We start from the raw sequence: 26,049 nt of genomic DNA on the forward strand, positions 1-26,049 counted from the left end.
ATTTGATAAATAGTTGGAAAAATAATTCAAACAAATGTTTACCGTTCTTTGAAGTAAGATTGGATTCTTTCTAACACTTTCGTTTCAAATGAATCTATTGACTCGGATTTCGTATTGTTCGTTTTGCTGGATGGCATTAATTGATCCAAGCCTGCATCACGAATGGTGTTGGCCAGCTTTAGAATTAGTTTTTTCTCCCCTCTGAGAAAAGTAATTTTTTTCCGGGTTTTCTGCGTAAATACCGTATATTTCACGCATTCAAGCTCTTTTTATCAAAGAACCAAATATTCAAATTAAAAAAAATATTAGAATAATAGTGAAGCGAATAACTTGCCTCTCGTGTGAAATCCATTTTTCATTAAACGAATGTCAAATGTACACTTAAAACCAAAAAATAGTTAGCGTTAGCGTTAGCGTTGTTATATTATACTTCGTAGATTGGATACTAGCGACACTCACGTCTCTTCTGAAATTCTCAGTTAGACTACTTTCAGGAATAATGCTGAGGAGTAAACATTGGTTCCAATCTACACTTAAAACCAAAAATAGTCAAAAACAAATAAAAAACAACTGTCAGACTAAGTATGACATTCACAAATATCACAAATATTAAAATATTTAATATTTCTACCATCGATATTGATGCTTATACTTCGAGCTGGCCTTCCCCTAGCATCGATCAAATTGCAGCCCTTGTGTTTCGACAAAACACGGTCGTACAAGAGCCTTGCACATCTCGGATCGAAAGACCGGGGTTGGCTTTAACGCACCTTAACACCTTGCTGCGCAGCTGACGATCCCTGATTCAAGTTTTTTCGTAGGTCCGCTTATTTCTTTCCACACTCAGGGTTTCCTTGTAGGTTTTGAGCACTCGACAAACTGTTGTTTTCGAAATCTTCAGCACTTTACCCAGCTTGGAACCGGACCACTCCGGATTTTCCAGGTGTTTGCGCACATTTTTTTTCTTTCGTGTTCCATTTGACGTTATTTCTGAACGCGATCGACTACTTTGATCAAAATTGCACCAGTTGTTCTCTTTAGAAGTGTAAACAAACCACTGTCAAAGATTTTCGATTCCCAACACTAGAGGCGTGCTAGCGGCGCGCGAGGGGCGTATCAATTTACTTTTAGTCAGCCTTTAGAACAGCTGATCAACGTTCAGTTCAAATAGAAAAGTTGCCGAAGAAAAAGAGGTTGCCGACAATAGTCACACTCACCTGAGAAGTTTAGAAAGCTGTGGACAATTCTGTGGATTAGAATGGATAGTGTAGCAAGCGGCAGATAAATGTAAACAAACAAACACGTCATATGCCATGACGCTGAACACTTGCTAATAGAAGAGTGAACGCTGCTTAGAACGACGAAAGTACGTAAAAATTCCCCAAGAATTTAAACAATGTATGAAAATTATTGAGGGGGCAAAATTATACTTTTCCTCTGTTGAAAACTATTGAGAAGGGCCAAAACTGTCATACCCTCCCCCTAAGTTGGGACGTACGGATTTCAACCAAGAAACGAAAGAGTCATACTGATTTTACTACAACGAATAATTCAATCAATGATGGTCATCACGAATGCTGTGAAAATCAAAAGATCAAACCGCTTGTGTATAATTTCCATTTTATTTGAAATTTTCAAAATACATATATAACTTAAAAACATTAACAATTTTTCCTTCAATACATTTCTACGCTAAACTTTTACTTGTTGTGCCATTGCTGCTTATTTTACGTTCGTATAGCCTTTCCTTTTATTTTCCACTTTCCTTCGTATTTTACAGTATTGTTTTTGTTTTTGTTTTTTTTTATTATTATTTTAATGTTTTTCTTCCGTGGCGAGAAGTGACTTTCTCATTTTTTGTTAAATTTATTTTCATGCACAAAACATGGCACATTTTCCTAATTTTCAGTTATTCTTTTCGATTACTTACACCATTACACGTTACATCTATTCGCTAACTTTTGCGGTTTCCACTCATCTTTTTGAAACATCGTCACACGGGATGCCGCAAAAGATATTAAGTAGGGCGTTACATTTTCGGCCAAATATTTACAAATTCGACAACACTGAACACAGGTGCCAAAGGCTATTTACAAACGAAAATCGTTAAACTAGTTTTAAAACTCATATGCATAGTACGCGGCCTAAAAACAAATATGTAGAGGAGAAATTCCGGATGTTTTTTTTTAGAGTAGATTTATTGTTGTGTGATCCGTTAAGTATAATGCGTTTTAAGTGGGTGTAAGTGCTTTGAGAAGTACCGGTTGCGCTATCATAAAAACATTCATTGTATTGATCGGTGATTGTGTCGGTTGATATATGGATATGGTTTATAAAACTTTTCCGCATGAAATCAAAATTGTATTCACTGTCGACTACTACCACTACAAACACATATCTGCTATTGCTTGTTGCCTAGTTGTATTTTCAATTCGTAGTCTTTGCAGTAAAACCTAGTTGTATAAAATTTGACATTCGATTATGAATAGTATCACAGATTTTAAAAAATGAAATACATAAAATTTTAAATTTTAGCCAATTTAGCGTCTCTCAATGATTGATCTAAACATTGCTCACTCAAACTGCTTGACAGCCACCACTGCCGGGTGGGGGAGAGTGGCGTTCCGCTGTCAACATCATTCCCAAAGAAGCTCATTTTCATTGTACTTGGCTCAAACTCTTCACTTGTTAAAATTGATCAAATACCCTCCTACTTAGATGCTTAAGTACACTCTAAGCTATCCATCACTAGCTATATCGGTTTTTAAATATTCGTTACAATTTGATTATGTACAGGGCTTAGGAAGTGGACCGAGGACCACTTCTCTGATAAAGGCACGCTAGATTTGATCTCCCATTTTTCTTCATCCACTAACACCTAGTTTCCTATGCTATGTATTGAAGGCACTTACGATACAAACTTTGAACTTTTTTGTATGCTAATTCGATTGCTATGTAAAGTCGCTTCATTCGATGTTTCCAGTTCATAAAATCTCCTAATATTTCTCCTATGATGATGATTAATCAGAATGGAAGCTCAGTTCTGTACAGTTGTGGGTTTGCTTGTTTGCTTGCAATCGAACCCTATTACACCGTAGTTTCGTTCCGATGCAGCGGTATCAGTTCTCGCTGCAGATCGTTGTAGTACTCATGCTCGGAAGTGGTTTCCGTTTCCGTGGGCGAAAGGGGAATGCCCAGGGTTTGCGTTGGCGGTGCTGCCTGGGGTTCGTTGAGCGTCGTGTGCGGCATCGGAATGGCTTCTTCTTTCTTGATGGCATTGTTGGCAACGGCGGCGGCAGCGGCGTTGTTGTTTATGTTGTTGTGGTTATTGTTGTTGTTGTTGATATTAGTGGTAATGGAGCCGTTGCAAGGATTGGTGCTAGAGTTAACGGTGCTTATGGAAGGAGGTATACTATTTACAGGACTATTGGGTGTGGTAGTGCTAATACCGCTGCCGCATGGCGTCACCGGTGGTGGAGTCGGAAGGCTCGTACTTATGTTGCTACCGGCCGATCCCATCAGGTACTCTGGATTGTCAACGCTGGCCGGTACACCGATCAAATCCATGTAGCCGGGAACCGACGGTGCTTGACTTTGACAAGTGGGCATCAGATAGTCATCTTCATCCAATGGCAAATTAAGTCGCATACCGCTGACGCCCACCTCGCGGGCATTCCGGTCCGTTTCTTCGTCCGGCTTGAGTTGATCTTTACTGTAGCGCAGTGACTTGGACATATCGTCAGATTTCTCCATCGAAGACGCCGGAAGCATGAGGGCTGGCCGAGTCTTCGGTTGGAGGTATTCGTCAGCCTCGACAATCGTTCCGTGTACTCCGGCTTCGGACACCGGTGCAAGAGTGCGGATCAAATCCTTCTCGTCCTGGTTGGTGTACGAAGGCAGTCTCATGAATTTATCTCCTGGAATGCTGAGATACCGGCCCGGATCCCGGGCCATTTCAGCAAACGTCTTCTCCAAAGTTGTGAACGTAGGACGAGCATCTGCGTTCAAATGCCAGCAGGAAATCATGATCATGTACACATCCAGCGAAATATGATCCGGCTGAGGAAGCTTTCCACCCATTTCGATCAGTTCGGGAACATCCTTCGCAGGAACTTCCTCGTAAGGTCGAGCTCCGTACGTCATCAGCTCCCAGATGGTAACTCCAAACGCCCACACATCACTCTTGCTCGTAAACACGCGATGCCGAATACACTCCAGCGCTAACCATTTGATGGGCATTTTTCCACCAGCTGCACGATATTCATCCGAATCATAATCCAACAGTTTTGCCAGCCCAAAGTCGGTAATCTTCACACTCGATGGCGTCTGCACCAGCACGTTACGAGCAGCCAAATCACGATGAACCAAGCGACGCTCCTCCAGGTAAGCCATTCCGCGTGCAATCTGCGTTGACCAGTTCAGCAGAGCCTTAGATCCGATCTTGTCCTTGTTGTTTCGCACGTAATCCAACAGACAACCCAAGGGCATCAACTGCGTGATCAACATCATCTGTGAGGGCATGCAAACTGCCAGCAGTTTCAACAGATTCGGATGCTCCACCGAAGCCATGATGTACGCTTCTTCCAGGAATTCCTTGCTCGATTCCGATCCGGACATCTCAATCAAAACCTTAATTGCGACTGGGATCTTGACGCTTTCGCCTTCCGGCATCCAAACACCTTTGAATACCCGTCCGAAAGCTCCCATACCCATGACACCTCCTCGCCGTAGCTCCGCTTCCTTGATGATCCTAAGCTTCGTTAGATTCGGTCCAACGTTGGTCGGCCTCAGTGGTTCAGAATCCTCACAACCGGCCAACGCCATAGTCATTTTCACCGCATCCTTCTTATTCTTCTGCGTGCAATACAGGTAAGCCATTGCAAGCGCTAGGATAATCAGAACAACCGGAACCAGTATGGCCAGGAGCAGAATCGGCGTCGTGGAAGCTTCCAGTCGGAATCCACTTTGGACCTGGTCCGGCGAGCAGTACGGCCCAATTCTGCTGGTTTCCAGTGGGAAGTGCTTGAACGGGTGAGAAGAAGGGCAGGACGAAGTGCAGTTGAAGGCCGTGGAGTTGTCGTATGGGTCTCCTTCGTATAGCTTCAGGTTGCGACATTCGAGGCATTGATCTTCACCGAATCCACGGCAACCGCGACATTCCGCATGGCATGGGAGGCATTCGCGGGTTTCCTCGTTTACGAAATGATCGATCGGGCACTCGTCCTCACACTGTTCTCCCCGTTTGTAGCTGGCGCATTCCTGGCAGACTTGCTCGTGGAATCCATACTGGGTGCACTTCTTGCAGCGAGGGTGACACTTGCGGCAGACCGACTTTCCGGACAGCTGCTTGAAGGGTCCTTCGTCCTGTTCGACTCGCTCGCTGTAGTATCCGTCTGTAGAAGAGAGTAAGCAATGGTTAGGTGCACAAAGAGATACGGATAAATCGTTCTTACCTGGACAGGGTTCGTCCTTCATCAGACAGCGTTCCACGGTTCCGTCGCTACGCATGATTGCCCGATCACAGGAGACACATCCATCCGAGGCGATCGTATCCCGTGGTCCATTGCAGCCGATACAGGTCCTGTGGCAGGCTACGCAAGTTCCGTTCAGATTGTACTTGGTGAGGGGACACTCCGACACGCAGAATTTTCCGTCCTTGACGTTGACGCATGATCCACAGTTGTCGGAGTTCGGTCCGTAGCACGAGTCCAGACACTCCGGGTGGCAGTCTCCGCACGTCTTGCTATTGACTTGGTAGATCCTTTTAAGTGTGGAAGAAACCGGTTAAAATTTCTGTCGAAACTTTTGAGTGTGGGGGAAACTTACTTTGGTAGACTCTTGCAGCTATCGAGACACTTGCCCTGGTAGACAAAGTTCTTACACTCCAGACACTGTTCCGGTCCCTTGCCCCAGCAACCAGCTTTCGTACACTGCTCGTCGCAGAACATTCCTTCGGCATCTGAAACCAAAAAGGCAACCATCAGCAATCCACCCACTTCGGAGATCTCTTGACTCAGACTACTTACGGCAAGTCGTAATGTTCCGGTTGGACATAATCACGCTCTCGTGGTCGGCAGACTTCTTGATTTTGGACCAATCGATCTCTTCCGCGTAGCACAGATGATCGTTCTCCAGGATGACGATTGCACCCGAGTTGACCCGTTTCAGCGATTTCAGCTCCAGAGATTGAAGAGATGTCTGTTGATCGGAATTCAGGAAAGTAAGAATCGGTAAACGATTGTCATTTGACGCGAGTAACCTACCTTCACAATATACACGGAAGCAAACAGATTCTCCTTGAGCTGACGTCCACCGACGACCTCCAGATTCCGGAAGTACGACATATTCTTAAAGTCTAGATGGTAGCCCTGAATGTTGATGAACCCGCTGATTTCCTTCAGCGTCGAAAACACCTCCAACCGATCCGGATGGATCTTGATGTACCGTGGTCCGAAAGAAAAGTTGGAGAACACCTGCTGGTACCCGTCGAACGTCTGATCGAGAATTTCCAGCGAACCCTCGATGATGGTGCAGTCCTTGTACTTGTCAATATTTCCGGAATGTACGATGCCTTCACCCTGGCACGTCTTGGGACAGGCTCCGTTGCAAGGAACGCATTCCCCATTTTTAGCCATCTTGTTCAATGGACACGTCCGCACGCAAGCTCCGTTGTCTTTCAGTAGATGTTCCGGGCAGTTTCGCACACAGGTAGCTCCGTAGGCGTACTTGCCTTCAGGATTCGGCTCCCAGAGGTAGTTTGTTGGATTGTATCTGTGAACCGTCAATGTTAGTTATCAATGTTGGTGTAAAATTGAGGAAGGGTCTTACCGTTGCATAGGTGGGCACTCCTGTTTGCACACCCCATCGTCGTAAAAGTTCTTACAGGCTAGGCAGTCTTTCTGGGTAGGACCAGTGCAGCCACCGGCGCAGAACAGATGGCAACACTCGCGGGGCTTCGAACCGAAGCAGCGCCCTTGCGAGCACTGAGGAGAGCAGTTCAGTTTGCTAAACTTTTGACAGTTGTGGGCGCCCTCGCCCCAACAGCCGGCTTCGCAAGTCGAGTGACACGGGGGGCAGTCCCGTTCGGGTGAGGTGAAATTGTACGTATACCGGTAGTGGGCTTTTACATCTGCAAATATTGCAAGGGTCATAAGGTTTTATTGTAAAAGTCAACGCACATGAAACTTACCGGAGAGGACTTCGTCCCAGTTGATGGTTTTAACGTGGCACAGGTTGTAGTTGTTGAAGATTCCGGACGATCCGCTGAGAATGTCCCTTAGGGCTGGCATCTCCAGGGTGTTCATTTGCGAGAAGGACACGAACAGACCGAACTCGTCTTCCCATTTGTTCAGCTTGAACGTCGTACGGCCTCGAATGATCTGTAACCGGGGCAGGATGACCTGCGGAATGTCCACGTGACTGATCAGCACGTAACCGGTCACTTCCCGAATGTGTTGCAGGAAGCTCAAATCGTACGAAGTGTTCTGGATCCAGGTGATCTCCAGGTTTCCGTCCACGTAGGTACAGTTGGTATACCGATCTCGCAGGTTCTTGTAGTGGTACTCGCGGTTCGACGGCACCGACATGCGTCCATTCGTTCCGATGCAAACTGTAATAAAATCAAGCAAAACAGAAACGGTGCCATTAGAGATGATATTAATGAGCTGTTAATCCATTCCGAAGACTGTGTCAGCCATTTTACTCATAACAATTATCGGCAATCAGCGAGATATTAGCATACACAATTAAGATCATGATGATTTCTGCGGAACGGTTCACGGGTGGTAAGGCCAATGACAGATTACATCAGTGTTCGAGGAATTCCAATCGATCGGTTTAATGTGCGGCATTTAATGACCCAGCTATGGGCAATTACATACACACACACATACATAAACTCATGCGCGTGCCCGCGCGTTCAAGCGGTCATTCATGAGGTCGACTTGCTGGCGTTGTTTGAATATTCGAAGAGTGCCAGCGCGTGCAAAACGGTTGTAATTGAACGATTTTTGACTAACGGCTGATCATTAGGCACTTCCGGGGGGTGGCTCATCGCCGAGGGAAGTTGTTCAAGGTCTTCCAAATGTCGGCAACTGTTATCCGAATCATTTGCGTAAAAGTAACGCGTACATGTTACACAAGAGTGCGTCGGCCGTCGTCGTCATCATGCTAATGAGATTCAGTGACTGATCAATAAAATCGGAGTGATTGGCCCGGGGGCAGCCAGGGGTTTCGAAACCGAGATGGTGGAGATAAATTTATATTTTCTACGACCAGATGGTCACCCATTGGTGCTCCAATCTGTTGTGGGCAGCAGAACCATAAATCGGCTGTCGCATATTTTGCGGTTCGTCACTTGACTCGCCGTTGAAGTCTCCTCTACCAGAAAAAAAAGCCGTTAAAAGTCGTCCAAATGACCAAATCCATCGAAAAATTGCTTCTGGGCAAGTCTTGGACCTTGCGTGATTTCTTCGGAATCAACCACCTAGGATAATCCTCTGGTTTCCAGCGTCGAAAGAATTTCCAACCAAAAAGGGGCATCAAGTAGAAAACACTTAAATATCGAGAAATCAATCATGGGCAAATCTAAAGAAGGTCAAATTATATGGCTATGAACGTGCTGCTGCTGATGGTCTAACCCGCGCCCACCCCGGACAGCAAATCCAAGAAAGCAATCGAAGGCAACAGCAACAAGAAGATCAAGATCATGTGAAGGAAAAATAATAAAATAACCATTTTGCCTAATTCGTCCGCTGCTGCCTGTTGTTGAACTGCCAACCATCAGCATCAGCACTCGGCGAGAGAGATGGAGGCCCAAGGAAGAGAAGGCGCGAGAGATTTCGATTTTCGGGAGTTGGACAGCCCTATCATTATTATTTATCGAGAGTGAGCCCATAGCACCACCGCTCTGCCTGCGCAGGGTGCTGAAAACGTGTAATTAAATTAAAATATTTTTTAAGCGGGAGAGCCCACAGGACAGGGACAGCCCGGGCAGGACCCGGCAATGATAAGCGGATTTCAAGCTGCCCAGCCCGGCAGGTTCAATTGGTGTAATTGATGCCTCTTGCCGCGGGATCACTTAAGTCCCCCGGTAAAGTGGTTCTAAATGATCCGGGGGGTGGAGGTTGTGGTGATCTGACTTCAAATAGAGAGAGGGGCTGTGTATGCGTCATTTGGTCGCGGAATCACGATTGGTACGAGTGCAACAGCACCGAACAGTGCGTATCGAGAGCAGGGTCAGCAGCGGTGGGCGATTAATTGAGCGGAAGCTTGGAAACGATGGGGTCCGAGCGGAATGGCAAATCTGTCTCAGAGCGCGGTTTTTGAGGTGTGCTTGGCGGTTGAGATTAGATTGGCAGTCGAAATTTTGTTTTTCAAGGTTGAGAGGTGTGTGACATGCATACCATCTGGTACAGAAGGACAATCCAAGCGAACGAATCTGTTTGTGCTGTTCCTAATGATGGAGCAGCGCGTAACTGTTGTGAATTTTCCACAGATTTTAAGAGATTGTTAAATGATTTAGTGTCCACAATTCTCCATCTGTGTGATTTTTTAAATGGAGACGAATGGTAATTTTTGTTGTGAAGAAATACTCTGGGCAAATTGAGCCGCATAGCCCGTAACATTTGAATATTTCTGGAGTGTTCTTTCACAACTTATTGGGGTATTCAGTATAACCGAAACAGGTCAAGTTCCGAACGGGGATATTTCACTTCAAAAGTTTCTGGATTCTATAATAGAGTTCCACGCCAAATGAGCATGAGCATGATTGACTGCCCACGGTTGCAACTTTGTTATTGCCAGATCAGCTGTAATTACACAGATATCCAATAGACGTTGCTTGGGGCTAACAATAGCCTTCAATGTGTAAAATCTGGTGATCTAAATCTTGGCAATACCAGCGACGGCCACGCCCGAACGCATGTCAAGAAAGGAATGGGTAGGAAGGTGTTGACGTGGAACTCGCTTCGATGGAAGCCGAAGAGTCCTGTGCACGATAAGCTGAATTGATGTCTTAACGATCATATAACGCGAAGAAGCTTGGAACTGAGCTTACGGTCTTCTGCTCAGTAAGCAAAAACATTTGCCACTAGGCAAAGAAACTTGTTTTTTTTATCATCGAGTTGCTGTTATTACCACGCATACTTAGAAATAACTATTTTTACACGTGACGTAAACCATGGAACGTAAACAAATATTTCATGTTAAATTGTGTGTTCCTAAATCAAAACATACGCAGCTCGACGAAAAGGACGTTTTATTGAATTGATTTTCTCGTCTCTTTCAACTGATTCTTATGTCATTAGGGCCGCTTGCATGTGCCGCTCTCAGGGAACCGAAGTTTACATGACTTTTGCGTAGTGCGTGCAGTCATATTATCAAATAAAACGATTGACAAATCTTGAATAAGGATGTGTCTGAGATTAGACTCATGACGTTCTGCTCAGTAAGCAAAAATGGCCGTTCTATGGTCACCGAGGCTCTCATATCACATCATACCGTTACTCGAGTTGTTGTAACCATTCAAACCCATCCAAACCATCCAATATTATGAAAGGACCTGGGACCGCGTTTTCTGCTCAGTGAGCAAGCTACTGCAACCAAGGATCTTTCAAATTCGAAAACTAAAAGCTACGAAAAAGCCCTTACGCCGACATTAACGCGTAGCGTTCCGATTTGCTCTTTACTCATTGTTCAGGCTATCATAAGCCCTGGTTAAACAAGCTATTCAAATGAAATTACGTTCTTGAATGCAGTCAATAATGTATCCTTAGCTAAATCGCTTTCGTATGTTGTAACTAAAACTACACAATAGATCACGTGCGATCGAGGTTATTCCGAAAGGAAATACCACCAAATACAATCATCATGGCAACACCAACACAACGTTAAACAAATTCTGGAAGATTTCGGAAAGAAAGAAAAGAGAAAAATATAAACAACCACTCAAAAACACATAAGCAGGGCATTCAAAGTGTTTTGATTTTACTTCATACGTGAAGTTTACGATTTTCAGAGTTAGTTGGAAATGCTATCAGATAAGCAGGGAACATGGCATTCTTCCTAATGCACAACCCACCACCATAAACCTCAATGGAACTTTTTGATTCACAACACATTATAAACAGTGAAATTATCTGGAAACAGAAAATTTATGAAACAATTTATCTTTTTCTTCCAGGACGCGCACATAGCATTTTATAAAATACGATTAGGATAGTTAAGATACGATTTGTCCATTTGATACAAAACTTGCCGCCAAGTTCATTATGAAATTTCAGCATCAATCACTTTTACCTTGCACTATGGTAGTGCTGAGCCATTTACCGAGTGATGTTTATCTAAAAGTATCCCTTCTTTCAAGAAATTTTAATTTTAAATTTGAATTTAATTTAAATTAACTTCACAATTCAGCAGCCAGCATGACTACTGCTCCGAGTCTCCAAACAAGGCATAAAAACAGTAGCAAGGACTAAAATGTGTCCCTTTGATTATTGAAAAATTCTGTCCCCCTTATCAGGACTAGGGTTCGGAGGTAGATCTTACACCAGTATCGCACCACGAAAATGGTTTCTGGTTAGAGTTTCACGCCAAATGACGAATCGGAAAAACTCGACTTTATCCGATTTGCATGAAACTTTGCATAATTGTTTGAACAAACACTGCCATTTAAATCTTGAAAAACTTTCAAAATAGCGTCAAGAAATACAACTCGGCACTTCCGATCGAAATGACGTTTGGGACAAATTTTAATAAAAAAATAATGTTTTTCAGCAGAAGCAGTAGGTGTCGTAAAACGGGATAACATTGTTTTTTTTTAAGGTATATTCCATGTATTTTGACGTAGGACTACGTCTTTGAGGAATAAACTGGTGTGCAAATCCAAAAATTGTGTAACGAACTAGTGTCAGGTTTTAAACGCTTATAACTTGGTCATTTATTGATGGATTCCAATTCTTATCACATCATTTGATTCAGATTTTATGTAAGATTTGTTTGATATAAATAATATAGTAGTTTATCATTGGTAAGCAATTGAAAAATGATGAAACATTTTGGCCGTAATCAACCAATCACGCGCTAGCTCGCTAAGCCTATTGCCTTCAATATTATAACCAAGTCAAATAACCAGACAGGAGTAACCTGTACAGAATTTATTACTGTCCAAGTTATCGTAAAAAATAAAAAAAAAACTTCTAATGACTGCATGCTACAACCCTCCTGAAATTGACTGCTCAGATACAATGGATAATTTACTGTCGTCTTCCCAACAAACAATTTTAGCTGCAGTCTAGCTTATACAGGCAAAAGTTAGCTGTATAAGCCAATTTTTTGCTGTATAAGCTAATCTGCAGCTAAAATTGTTTGTTGGGTTATGGTTTTGCCTATAAAAATGTTTTCTTTATGGGTGTTTTCAACACGAACTTGTTGACCAATCATTCAGGAAAGTCTGCAAGGCTTTGTAGCCTGCTCACCACTCACTCTTTATATTCATTGGGTAAACCATAATTCTTTCACGGAAGTGGAGCGTCGCAATTGGATTTAATTATTGTTAATGATTCATCAAAAGAGTTGAGATTTAACCAAATTGAAGTACCTGTATTATCCAACCATGATTTATTTTTGCATCGCTTGATTTCAGTGTCATACATACTTCCAAGAAAATCGAATATCGTGACTACAATGCTATTCAAGTTGATTAATTGGTGGAGGCTTTTAACTTGGTTGATTGGAGCTCTTTTTATCACGTCGATGACTCCAACCTGCAGTTAGAATTTTTTAACAATGTTTTGACGGATCTCCATAACACTTTCGTTCCAATCCGAACTACTATTTGTACTAAAAAAGATAATCCTTGATCATCATGAGTTTAAAAGAGCACGAAACCACGTAAATAAGATGATACGCACAGCAAAACAAAATTATTTGCTTCTTGTCTTGACCCGAAGTTTCTCCTAATGAATTGTGGAAAAATCTCAGGGCACTTGGATTCGGTCAAGCAAATGAACAATCATCGAGCAGCTTTACGGCTGATGAAATAAACCGTAACTTTAGGAATTATTTTTCCGACAATAATATTCGAAGTTTTAGTTTCACGGGTTCAAATGGGTTTAACCACGATGCTTTCTATTTTGATAGAATAAACCAAGTAGATGTCATAAATGCCATGTACTCCATCAAATCAAAAGCTCTTGGAGTCGACATGTTACCAATGCAATTCTTAAAGGCTATTTGTCCTCTATTAATTGAGCCTATAACACACTGTTTATTTAACACTGTTGTAACTACAAGTGTATTTCCAGATGCTTGGAAGAAATCAAAAATTATACCAATTAAGAAAAAGGCTAATTTGAACACGTTAGAAAACTTGTGACCTATTAGCATCCTTTGCGCATTATCAAAAGTATTTGAAAAAATTGTTAAGATGAACATTTGCGATTACATCAATAGACACAATCTTCTGAATCAATTTCAGTCAGGTTATCGTTCGAAACATAGTACAGCTACGCTCAAAATAATTGATTCTAATACTATTAGATTTTTCTAAAGCGTTTGATACTGAGTCGCATAAAATTTTATGTCAAAAACTGAGATAAAATATTGGATTTTCCGATTATGCCACAAACTTGATTAATTCTTATTTAAGTATGCGAACACAGGCTGTATTTAACAATGGAGTTTTTTCTCAAGTTATTTCCCTAACATCTGGGGTTCCCCAGGGTTCTATTCTGGGGCCAATCTTATTCTCAATAATGATCTCCCTGAAGTAATAAAGAATTGTAAATTTCATCTGTTTGCCGATGATGCTCAGGTATACTTTGACTGTGCAAGTAATTCTGTTGCTGAAATTTCTCAGAAAATTAATGAAGACTTGAAGAGGATCCTAGGTTGGTCTGTAAAGAATATGCTTAGCTTGAACACCAAGAAAACAAACGCAATTTTTATTACAAATAGTTCTTTTCAATATATATTAAAACCTTCATTGCTTTTAGACAATGAAACAATTGAATACGTCGATAATGCTACCAGCTTGGGTATCCGTATTCGATCCAATTTTGGATGGGACAAATATGTGTTGTCACAATGTGGAAAAATTTATGCTTGTTTACGTTCACTTCACATAACATCATCATTTCTTAGAACTGATGTTAAAATTAAACTATTCAAAAGCCACCTTCTTCCTTATTTTTTGGCATGTGATTTTCTCCTCGATGATGTATCTGCTGGTACGTTCAATAAACTTAAGGTGGCTCTTAATTCATGTGTTCGATATGTTTTTAAATTAAGTAGATATTCTAGAGTTTCTCACCTGCAACATCATCTAATAGGATGCCCTTTGGTAAACTTTGGCAAGCTACGCTGTTATTTATTTTTGCATAGTCTGTCGAGAACAAAACAACCCGGTTATCTAGACAGAAAATTGCAAACTTCACAAAGCAATCGGTCCATTAAATATATTTTGCCATCGCTCGTCATAGTACGGGAACTCATTTTACGTGCGAGGTATAGTTCACTGGAATTCTTTACCCAATAGTCTAACTAATGTAAATTCGTTAACAGCATTTAAGAGAGGATGTATTGAGCATTTTAGTTGAGTAGTAAATGTAGTTCAGTTTGTGTTACGTAATCGATGTAACAGAAGAAAATATAAGTCAATAAATAAATAAATAAATAATACTATCATAACATCGGTTGATACTTTACACATTTTTTTTATTCTTTATTTAAGAGATTTTTAGCCGAAGGCTAGCTCATGTCTAATACTTTACACAGCTGATGAGACAAAATCAAAATTGAGTAGGATTTACTCAAAATTGTAGAAAAGGCACGACCAATGAGAACGACTCAACAATGAGTCGTTTTTCACTCAAGGTTATTCATACACGGTCGGTAAAAGTAAGTAACTGAGTGTAATATCATAATATGCACCAATGCTACCAACGCCAGGGAGGCAGCTTCCACATCTGGACCCCACCTATCGAGCCATCAACTCATGAACTGGTGATCAACGGGCTTTACTTCCTGATCAGAAATTTTATGCCTCAGATAATTCCGGTGTCGCTGACTGGGATTGCACCCAGGACCTTTGGGGTGAGAGGCAATCATGCTTACCACTACACCACCTACACGCTTATACAATAAGTTTTTCCTGGAAAATCTAGGACAATTTTACTCATTAACTGAGTAAATGTTGCTCCATTTTCCTCAAACAACGCTCGAATATGAATCTGTGAGTAACCTGCGCCTTTGGCCCGTAACGTGGGTAGATCACCTTTTCGTGGTACGTTACGGGATGTAAGATCTACCACCGATTCCTAGTCTTGACTACTTCAAAGTAGGGGAACAGGTTTGTTCAGTAATCCAAGGAACACATCTTAGTCCTTGTTACTTTTTATGCCTTGTTGATAGTAACCAGACTCGGCTTTGTCCACCGAGGATGATCTTGAATCAAGGAAAAAATGAGTTAGTTAGTCTTCATCGATGTGATTCCTAGCCTTATATTCGTTGTTCCCTAGTTTGGAGTGGTTAAGACTAGGGTTCTGATGCATGGTCATTAGACTGATGCAAAATTTGACTTTTTAGTTCCACAGTGCTTAAATGGTTTCAAATCGTGTCCTGATTAGCCTCTCAAAGTTACAACTCATTTGGTTAGAAACAGACTTCGCACAAGCCATTTGAAGTTTACATGTAAATGACTATGGGAAATTTCAGCTTTTTGTTCATTGTCTTCTAGTCTTTTTCCATATTGAGCTGCGAAACCGTTCGACAGCCATTCTTATAGAAATTTTCAACTTAACTGAATATTTTTTTTATGTAAAACGAGACAGGAAAAAGTTATTAATTATTTAAGAGATTGGTAAACTTATGACATGATCAAGCAGCTGCTCTGTAGGCAACACTGTATTTTGCAGTGTGACATAGTAGCCATGATTTTTGTGTCCTATTCAACGCCCCAGAAACACCAATGTTGCCTGCTGAGCAGTTGATTGAGCATGATCATAAGACATCAGTGCATTGAACCATTAATAACTTTCGATCCTTACATTTAATCAAAAAGTGGTCTTCAGCAAAGTTGTAGCTGGGAATATTTCCTACAAGTAAAGTTGAAAGCTTTTGAAGCAGACCGATATGGTGAATTATTATAGACATGAACAAAAATCTTGGTTTTACCATAGTAATTCCCATACAAACTTCAAATGGTTTGTGCCATCTCAGATTCTCACCAAATGGGTTCAAATTTTGAGAGGTTAGTCAGGATCCGATTGTGAAGGTATTGTGGAGTGAAAATTTCAAATTTTACATCACTCTAATGGTCATTACCAGTGTAATTGTTTAATTTTGTTGCTAAGGAATCCAATTTTGACTGACAAAGGGGCGCGCTTTTGGAGCGTGTTCCAACACTCCGGAAGGGTATTAATAGCGGGACCTTTTAATTAGAATCGATTCCTTGCGATGAAGGCAAGAATCGGACATAGGTTACTTACTAAGTGAGTAAAAATTTGATTTTCCATGTGTTAAGTCGTAGAGCAATGCTCAATGAGCATACTCGTAGACTGAGTAAATTTTTTTATGATTTTAGTCATACATGGTCGATGAAAGTAACTCAGTGTTGAGTCGCTCACAATTGAACATTTATGGTATTTTTCGTGTACACTCATAGACTAATTAAAAAAAATATCTATTTTCTTGATAAACGAGCCGATTTTTGAGGAAAATTTTACTTAATCACTGAGTAACCCTACTTTTTGTAAATTTGACTCAGTCAGTGAGAAACCCAACCTTAAATATTATATTATACGATTTTGAGTAACATGTGGCGATCTTCATCAAAGTTGTTCAGATGGCTAAGGCCTATTGGATGGTGAACAGCTCTGTTCAGAATTCGCCCTTGAAACTTGACATCTCAACTAGGTAGAAGGTTGCTATTTAAAGAAATAGAAGGGTCTGTGCCTAGGGGCACGAACGGAAGCTTGACGTAGGACCGCTAGTGGACGGAATAAATGTGAACAGCATTTAGTTCTTTTAATTGATCAATCATCTATTATCTTAACTCTTTCCGTTTTTGAACTGTAGGCGTAGGAAACTGTAGTAATTTTTTTTCAAAGAGAAATGAAGAGAATCAATCAAAATCACTTGCAATCCTGCTTCCAAGTTTGGTTACACGATTACAACTCTGGAGAGCGTTTTGTGTGGTCGTTGGGGGCCTGTGGTTCTGAATATGGACAAACATAATAAGCTTGATGGCCCTGAAAAGGGCCGTTTTATTGTAGAGGACATCCATGGCCACTTACGCTTGGCGTGTTCAGTGTAGGTGACAGCATCACGGACCTCATTTTCCAGGAACACCTTCAGTACACTTCGTAGATCAGACCGGAGATACGTTTGACACCACCACGGCGAGCCAGACGACGGATGGTGGTTATCTCGAAGAACTTTGCGATCACGCTTGACACCTTCTTTACCAGACCTTTTCCTCCTTTGCCACGACCAGTCAATTGCTGCTTGTTGGCTGTGAAGGAGTGGACTAGCCACCACCTTCCTACTGCTGCTATTGCGTGTCCGAAGTGAAAATGAGCTAATGCCATGCAGCAGCGCTGTTTTACATCTTTTCAGGTTAAAGCAGAATGATGTGCAACCAAGTGGTACTCGATTATGAGGACTGGGTTTGGGAAGAACGTTTATTTCATGAAAACAGTGATAAAATTATCACATTTTATTTGTACATTGTACAATACCTGACATTACCACTTTTTAATAGCTTCATGTTAAAAAATAATCAGTCTGAAGCAATGCTATAGATGCGTAGAAAGATTTCTGATCGATTGGAGATAAAATTATTGAAATTGGTCCAGGAGCAGCTGAGTTATTAATGTTCAAAATCTTTCATAATTTTGTTTTATGTTCCATTTTCGGTTTACACAAAGTGTACCCCTAGTATAGAAATGAAAGACGTAGTCCGTCAAAAAAAGTTATTAAGATTTAAAAAACCTGTGTGGTTTTGTTAAGAATTTCCTCATCAAGTGGCGCTAGTTCACGTGTACCCAATTACTTGGCTTGGAAGGTATTGATTTGTCAGCAAATTTCATGGTATACATTAGCGAAACAAAAGCGGACAAAGAATATTATAAATGATCAAAATAGTGCAATAATGATTGGGGCCTCTTTTAGCTCAGTCGGTAAAAGCGCACCTAAATAGTAAGGCCTGAATGCTGCAGATGGCTGAGTTAGACTTCTTTGGGCATGCAAAAATGGTACATGCTAAGAAGGCTCTCAATTAACAACTGTGGAAGTGCTCAAAGAACATCAAGTTAAGAGCTGGTGCAAAGTCCCTGTGGAGACGTAATTAATTCATTGGAGAAATATCATAAGGTTTTCAAATTTATATACAGCCCTATGCCTTGTGCAAATAGCAATATAACAGTTCTCTTGTGAGATCAAAATATGATACTATGAAACAATTAAATTGGCTTTCTATTTATTTAAGTACTGCGTTCGCTATTTGGTAGATTTTGCATTTCAACATAGATAAAAGACAAAAGCAAAGTGATTAATATAAACAACTTCAACGTTACAACTCCTATTACGGACATGGCATGGAAGTCACTGAAAAAAATGTTATTAATTTAATACAATTTTATACTTTCAAGTTCAAGGTTGATTTATTTTTAAACCAATTGGGAAAGCAACCAAAGGATGATGAATGCTTTTTTATGTAAATTTTTTGGTATTTCCCGATTTTTCCGGTTACTTTTCAAATTCTTAGTTATTTCATGGATTTCCCAATTTCCCCGGTTCACTGGAAATGCTGCACATTTTTTGAGTTTTCTTCTGTTTCACTTCCTATGCCGCAGCTTACTAGCCTAAACACTGAAACAATGCTATCATAATAGTCTAACCAAACCCCAAATTACTGAACATTTGCATTCCAGAGACACATTCTGAGCTGAATAGAATTCACTGTATCAATACCAATCTTATAACTGTACACAGCGAGCTTGACAAACCAATGTTATCAACTTAATTAGGCAGTCATAACACCGCAAGCGTTCCATTTTCAAGTGAGAAATCTGGTCCTCTCGAAACAGGTGTCATCCAATCAACATTCGAGCGAACCCCAATCACGTCCCCCGTGTAATAAGCTGTCTTAGGTGGTAAAACGATATTCGTGAATATTACACCAGCCAGCGCGACGGTTCCCAAATTCATCGAGTCACCTTAAATATCCCGTAATCATCATCGGCTCTTGGGAGCTCTCGGTCAACGCGAACCAGTGCGTGAATTGCTATTCTGCTCCCATCCCCCGCCTGGTCTCATTATAAATTCATATAACAAACGTGCCCCGGGTACGAAAGTGACAAAAATAGTGGTGGCGACCGATGCGGCTTTGCACGGCAGCAGCAGCAGCACCAGCACCACCACTCACAGTGTGGACAGACAGATAAAAACGATAGTTAATATGTTTTACATTTTCTGTATACGACATGCTTTGTCACTGGCTAGTTGAAGCCGAAACCAATCCCTGCGAAGTGAGCGCAGCTCTATGATAAATAAAACATTCAGGCGACAAGACTTTGAATCACCGTTTGGATTCTGCGGAAAAAAGGCTGACTCAGGTACACTCCTCTATACCCGATTCATTAGTGATGTAACTTGGATCCAGCGGACTCCCGCGGGAGCAACTGAATCGATCGAGCACGTGTCGCGTCCGTTCGATTACACACCGCAAGCAGCAGTGTGACACAAACGGACGGTGCGATGACATGGACGGTGACAAGCGACTAGGAATCTAGTGACATTGATTGGCACGTGCCTGTACCTACGGTGGCGCATGGTGGTAATTAACGACGGTGATAGTTGCGTAGTTGCACACATTGCTTGAGGCTCGATTGGATGATGATATGAAAGTGCTCCGAAACCTGCTCAGAGGTGCAGCGTTGTTCTATGCGGAAGAGAAAGCCTCTACGGAAAACGGGTTCGTCGCTTGAAAGCGTTCAAGTTTCCACCTCTCTCCCGGAGCACTACTTCACAGTGATACAAACAAAGAAACGTAATCAAACTCCAGCATATTCCGTAAATGACGGCATAGCCAAATGGGCAGTTAATCAAAAACCAATTAAAAAAGCCTCACCGAAGCAGAGGTGCAAATGCAGCCTCCCTCCCCCTGCCGATATGAGGTGTTTCTTTTTTCATTTCAAAACACATCTCCCTTGCCAAACAATAACATTCATAAACGCGCAAATGCGGCAGCAGGCCTCATAATGATAAATTATTTCGCGCTCCACCGAAAATAGAGTTCCCACCAGCAACGGCCGCACCAGGAGAAGCAAGGAATTACCCCAAACGCAGACCCGGCCGAGGAACGCGAAAAGCGAGGAGAGATTTTTCACCGTTCAAAATTCGGTTCCAATAATCGTATTCATTTATCATCGAAGGCCACGGCTGCCCGGTCCGATCCATCCGTGGAATGGGGCGCATGACGGGTAGCGAGTGAAGATATTAAAGCCTCTCACGTGTATGTGTGCCAGGTCGAAAACGGTCCATACGAAATTCCCCAACCTTATTCAAGTGCAAACAAAAACTAATGATAAAACATCTTTTCCACATCGCTTGGCTCTCTAAAGAAGTTATTTTGCCTTCCCCGGGCTAGTCAAGATGGACACGGGTTATGATTTTCGTGTTTCTTGTTCCCCTTGCTGCTGCTCGGTGGGATCAATATAGCCAACCAACCAACCGCCCGACCGTCCAGCTTTATTAATCGTTCGGATCAAAAGTGATCGCACAGGCAACGAACGGGTCCAGAACTCAGCACAAGCAGCCAGAATGACGGATGCTGAGAGTTTCAAGAAGAAGAAGCCACTCACTCGACGCGGCAATACCGCGATGATGTTAGCGTTAGCGTACAAACCACTTGGGTCCGGCGAAGAAGCGGGCTGCCAGCTCTCGAGATGATCGATGGCATATGGTGGATGTGATGTGGTTGATCTTTTGTTTCACTATGGAATTTATTGCCGTTTTCGGTGAGCGCAGTCAGTGCAAGAACGCGGTTGTTCGTCGAGAGGAGCAATTGGTGCGTTCGCGTTTGGGGGTGGTAGTGGTGAACGTTTGGCCGTGTGACAATTCCCCACTTACTGATGATGGTGGCTGTTTTGTGTGTTGATCCAAAACCAGGGGTGTCAGGTGTTTTTGGCAAAAAAATCTTTATCAAGGTCCATAAAATGTCTTAACATGTCTTCACCGTTACTTTTCAATTTATTGGTCCTAGGATTTACTGAACTTTTCAAATAAGTAGAAAATAATGACATTTATAATCACCAGTTCGAAAAATTTACTAATCCAGGGTGTCACAATGGAAATCATTATCAGGAATTCAAAGTATTGTATAATGCAGTAAACTTTATCTTTCTTGTGGATTTTTTTTAATTATTGAACATAATAATTTCGGAGAGTATTGATCTTCAGCAAAATAAAAAAAAAATCTAAAAATTCTGGGGCTGTATTTTTTTGAGGAAAAATGATTTTTTCAAATTTTAAACTAAGGCATTTGACATAATTACAAACTGTAGAATTGAATGGGCGATAGAATTTTTTTGTTCTTTTAAATCCCCTGGGCCAGATGGAATTTTGTCCAGCACATATTCAAAACTGTAAATCTATAGTAATTCCTGTTTAAGTTAAATCGTTCAAGTCTTATTGGGATACATCCCAATAAATGGAGACAAGTCCGTGTGGTATTCATACCAAAGGCGAACAAAAGAGATAAATCGTCACCAAAATCATTTAGACCAATAAGCCTGTCATCAATATTTTTGAAATTAATGGAAAAACTCATAGATGAATATGTTAAATCAGAAATACTTCTTAATAAACCATTATGTAAGACACCATTTGCTTACCAGTCAGGCAAGTCAACAATAACAGCTCTTCATAGTCTTATTGATAAAATAGAAAAATCCTTTGCAGCTAAGGACATTCTACTAGCAACGTTTTTTGACATTGAAGGTGCATTTGATAATGCATCTTTCACGTCAATGATAAGCGCCATGAGAAATCGTGGTTTTAATAAAAACTACAAGGGACAGCCCTATGGGGTTGTACGCAATGCCGGAGTAGGACTACGTTGTCTTAAATAATAAATCTTATTTGTTAACTGCAGCAGGAGCTTGTGTTTTGTGTAGGAATAGGAATTTGAGCGGGGTTATCTCTGTTTATACTCTTTAGTATGACGCGCTTGACATAGATGGCCTACAGAAACGCACGAAGAGCTGTTGATTCTGATCAATAGCGGTGCGGCTTCTTCTTCCTTCTATGGATGCTCATGTGGGCTGCAGCTCGCTGCTTGCAGGCAGCTTTTCGTTGTGTACTGGAGAACAGTGTTCAACGCCACGTGCCGAAAGCACTGCCGCTGCTGCTGATGCTGACAGCCGGACATCACCACACACGATAATTGGAACTGAATCCGATCACCAGATGAGGTCAGCCTTGATCGCTAGCAGCTTGCGGGGAGCCTTTCGTTGTGTACCGCCGAAAACCACCACTCACCACGCGGTGATTGAAGAAACACCGTTTGATGAGACCGGATGGAATTCAACTTTGAAATCTGTGCTTGGCAAATCGCTTTTCGCAAGCAATCGGTGATAATTTTAATCATCATAGCAAAAGTTGCACATCCGTGCATTTTTCAAAAGTAACGTTTTTGAAAATGATACAGTCTTACATCTAACAGATGCGTAGGAATATTTCTGATCAATTGGTGATAAAATTATTGAAATAGGTCCAGGGCAGCTGAGTTATTAACGTTCAAAATCTTTCATAATTTTGTTACATGTTCCATTTTTGGTTTTCACAAAGTGTACTTCCATATAGAAATCAAAAACGTAGTCCTACGTCAAAACATATTCAACCGGGTTGTAGAAATGCTATCAAAAAGAGAAATATCAACTAAACTAGGAGATTCAGCAGTGAAAGTAACAGCTGTAAAACTCTGTCCTCAAGAAGGTGTTCTTTCTCCCCTTCTATGGTCTCTAGTTGTTGATGACCTTCTGTTAAAACTAAAGCATCACGGATTCGAAATAGTTGGGTTTGCGGATGACATTGTCATTATAGTCCGAGGAAAATTCGATAAAGTTGTTTTCAACAGAATGCAAAAAGCATTAAAATTCACACTGTCGAGGAATTGAACATCAATCCTACAAAAACAACTATTGTACCTATTGTATTGACTTTCTAAAAAAACCTTGTGACTGATTTCTTTTGGAAGTATCTTCAAACTGTTATGGGGAGTTGGTTTTCCAGGGTTTCGCCAGAAATTCCTTCCAAATTTATCCTGGAAATCTCAGCATTCAGTCAACTTGCCTCGACAAGTTCTATTAGTTTTTCATACATGATCAATACTGCTTCTCCGGAAAGGTTCGTTGAACCTTTTTGGGATTTCATACGACGCGACGGTTGCTTCTTTTACTTTATTACAGATACTTTCAGCTCTTAGCTGGTTCGTCTCGTTTTCTTCCAATGGGAAGTTTCTTCCAACTTTCTTGGTAAATTGATTCCAACTTTCCCCGGATGTTTATAGTAGAGTTTCCCTTTGGTTGTGTCTTCCAACTTTCCCTTTGTTTTTTTTTTTTTTTTTTATAGTCACTTCAACACTCTTGGGTCTTATCCGGGGCTGAGATTTGAACTCGTGACTTTGGCCCCCCTTTTTTCCCTTTGTTTAATTTTATCTGAATTCCTACAGATTAATTTTCCGACGGCTCCTCCGAATTTCTTCCGACTTCCTCCAAAGTTTTTCTGACTTCTGGATGAAACTCCACCTTCTGTGCTTTTTAAGGTACAATGAAGTTTACTTTGCGATGCGTTGTCCATAGTTTAAACCTTCATTTAGTCACACTAAGGTTGTTGTTACTAGCTGATAAACAAATGGTGTTGCTTCGGGAGAGGTACATTGTCCAAGAATATAATCAGGAGAAGAGCTTGGGGTGGGGTTTCGTTGAAGTGATAGGAATATGCAATTGTTTAATCCTTTAAATTTGTCGAACCTCTTAACGGAATCCCTTTATGAAGAGCTTTGAGTGGGTTGGTTTATTTCCTTTAAATTCCGTTATAATTGCTTATCTTTTGACAGATACGCGTATTTCGTCTACTACTTGCAGACTTCATGAGGGCCAAGTACACAACACCACTGAAGAATCCATCTTTTATCTACGAGTTATATACTAATCAATAGGTACTAAAAATCAGCAGGAATCCACTGCCATGTCACAATTTACCTAACCAGGTACCAAAATTCAGTCTCCAACAGGTAGAGGCATGCTACGATGCGTTGTTTTAGGTGGATACACGACGTTAGGCATACGGTCGTTAGGCATACGGACGTTAGGCATAATGTACGGTAGGCATAATGGACGTTAGGCATAAAGGACATTAGGCATAATCTACCCGATGAATTCCAGAAGGATGATAATGGGGACCGTCTATTGATTGCTGACATCGGTGACAATAATGAAAGAGCCTTAATTTTGGAGACTCATTAAAACTTTCGACGTCTTGGACAGGCAAAGTATTGGGTTGCAGATGGTACGTTTGCCACAGTTCCTTGTTTGTTTCGGCAACTCGTAACTGTTCATGGAAGTATCGCTCCCTCACCTCAGTAGACGGTTCTGGTAGTATTCATTCTGATGACAACAAAAACATAATCGTTGTATCGAAAAGTATGGGAGTAAATCCTGGTAGCAGCAGGTATGTTTTTTGTTATTGAATGAAAAACCCACACAATTCACCATTCTTCGTTTCATGAGCTGTTCTTTGACATCATCTTTTATTCTACCTTAGCTGTTTTTTTGTTATTGAATGAAAAATCACAGAATTCACCATTCTTTATTTCATGAGCTGTTCTTTGAGGAAAACTTTTCTTCTTTGACATTTCCGGAGAACTTTGAGATTAGGGCGTAATTGCTTCACTTCACTTGACGATTTCTCGCGAATTAAAGCTCAATCTAAAAAACTAACAACACAAACAGGTAGATGAATGGTTTCTCTATCATTTGGAATAGTTTGTTCACGAGATTTTTCTTTTATTCACGAGAAATCAGCGATTGACATGTTTGTTTACAAAAGCAATTACGCCCAAATCTCAAAGTTCTCCGGATTTTCAATATGTGTGTAAGAATATATTACAACAAATGTGTGCTTTATTATTTCTAGATGCGATTGATTTCAAGATGTAGTAAAAAACTATGCTGAGTGTTTATTGCCAGATTACTAAACCGCTATCGCTACTAATCTTGGATCTGAGTAAATATGTAGTTATGTCACTTATGAAATGATAAATAATGGATTTCATTGTTTACCATGCTCGAAACAGGTTACTAGAGTTGCACAGCAGCAAGGTATTTATGCCTAACGTCCATTATGCCTAACGTATATTATGCCTAACGTCCATTATGCCTAATGACTTTATGTCTAACGTCCATTATGCCTAACGTCCGTATGCCTTACGTATTTATGCCTAATGGGGCACACTCGTTTTAGGTAGCATGCTAAAGAGTCTCGAGTATCCGTTTCCTTGATCTTTATTAAGCAATGTTGATGGATTATGTTTAAATATTTCTAAAATTTCAGCTACGTCTAGTTTCCGAGGCGTAGGTACAGTCCGCAGGATACTAATGGTATCCTTTGTCAAATTGTGCCCTTTGTAACGATATGTTCTGCAACCTTGGATTTAAATTCCTAATGAAGTCCTTTATCCATTTCTTTGTTAGCTTGTTTTACCTCTGCGATGTGTTCCTTAAACCTTGTTTCCAAAGTCTTTGCAATTGTTTGGAATTTAGGACATACCGGTATCTTAAAATCTCATTTAAACATCACAAGTTTGTCTTGGATTATTCATCAACAATATTTCAAAGTTACTTCATTTAACACTCAGAACGGCAAACTTGCAATGTTTGAAAAATCATAGCTCAGGAATTTTGGAGCCATTTGAACCTAAATTCTTTAAAGATCTATTCAGTATGAATAGATTTAAAATCTTTCGATAAATTGCAGCGCAATGAT

General features: G+C 41.0%; 1 protein-coding gene across 2 annotated transcripts in view; it reads right to left on the bottom strand.

Moving 5' to 3' along the window:
* Positions 1–1,603: 1,603 nt before the first annotated feature.
* The window catches only part of Egfr (epidermal growth factor receptor), a 397,555-nt gene continuing 373,109 nt past the window's right edge, over positions 1,604–26,049 (bottom strand). For both annotated transcript variants that reach the window (XM_065221196.1, XM_065221187.1), the window contains exons 2-8: positions 7,190–7,609; positions 6,829–7,129; positions 6,264–6,771; positions 6,027–6,198; positions 5,827–5,959; positions 5,454–5,761; positions 1,604–5,393 (exon numbers count right to left, since the gene is read on the bottom strand). In XM_065221196.1, coding sequence (XP_065077268.1) covers positions 3,088–5,393; positions 5,454–5,761; positions 5,827–5,959; positions 6,027–6,198; positions 6,264–6,771; positions 6,829–7,129; positions 7,190–7,609 — 4,148 coding nt within the window. In that variant the 3' untranslated portion in view covers positions 1,604–3,087. The remainder of the gene's footprint in view (positions 5,394–5,453; positions 5,762–5,826; positions 5,960–6,026; positions 6,199–6,263; positions 6,772–6,828; positions 7,130–7,189; positions 7,610–26,049) is intronic.

The sequence above is a fragment of the Ochlerotatus camptorhynchus genome, unplaced genomic scaffold (genome assembly GCF_037179485.1).
Source record: "Ochlerotatus camptorhynchus isolate MF236.1 unplaced genomic scaffold, CSIRO-AGI_Acam_v1.1 ptg000012l, whole genome shotgun sequence".
NCBI lineage: Eukaryota > Metazoa > Arthropoda > Insecta > Diptera > Culicidae > Ochlerotatus > Ochlerotatus camptorhynchus.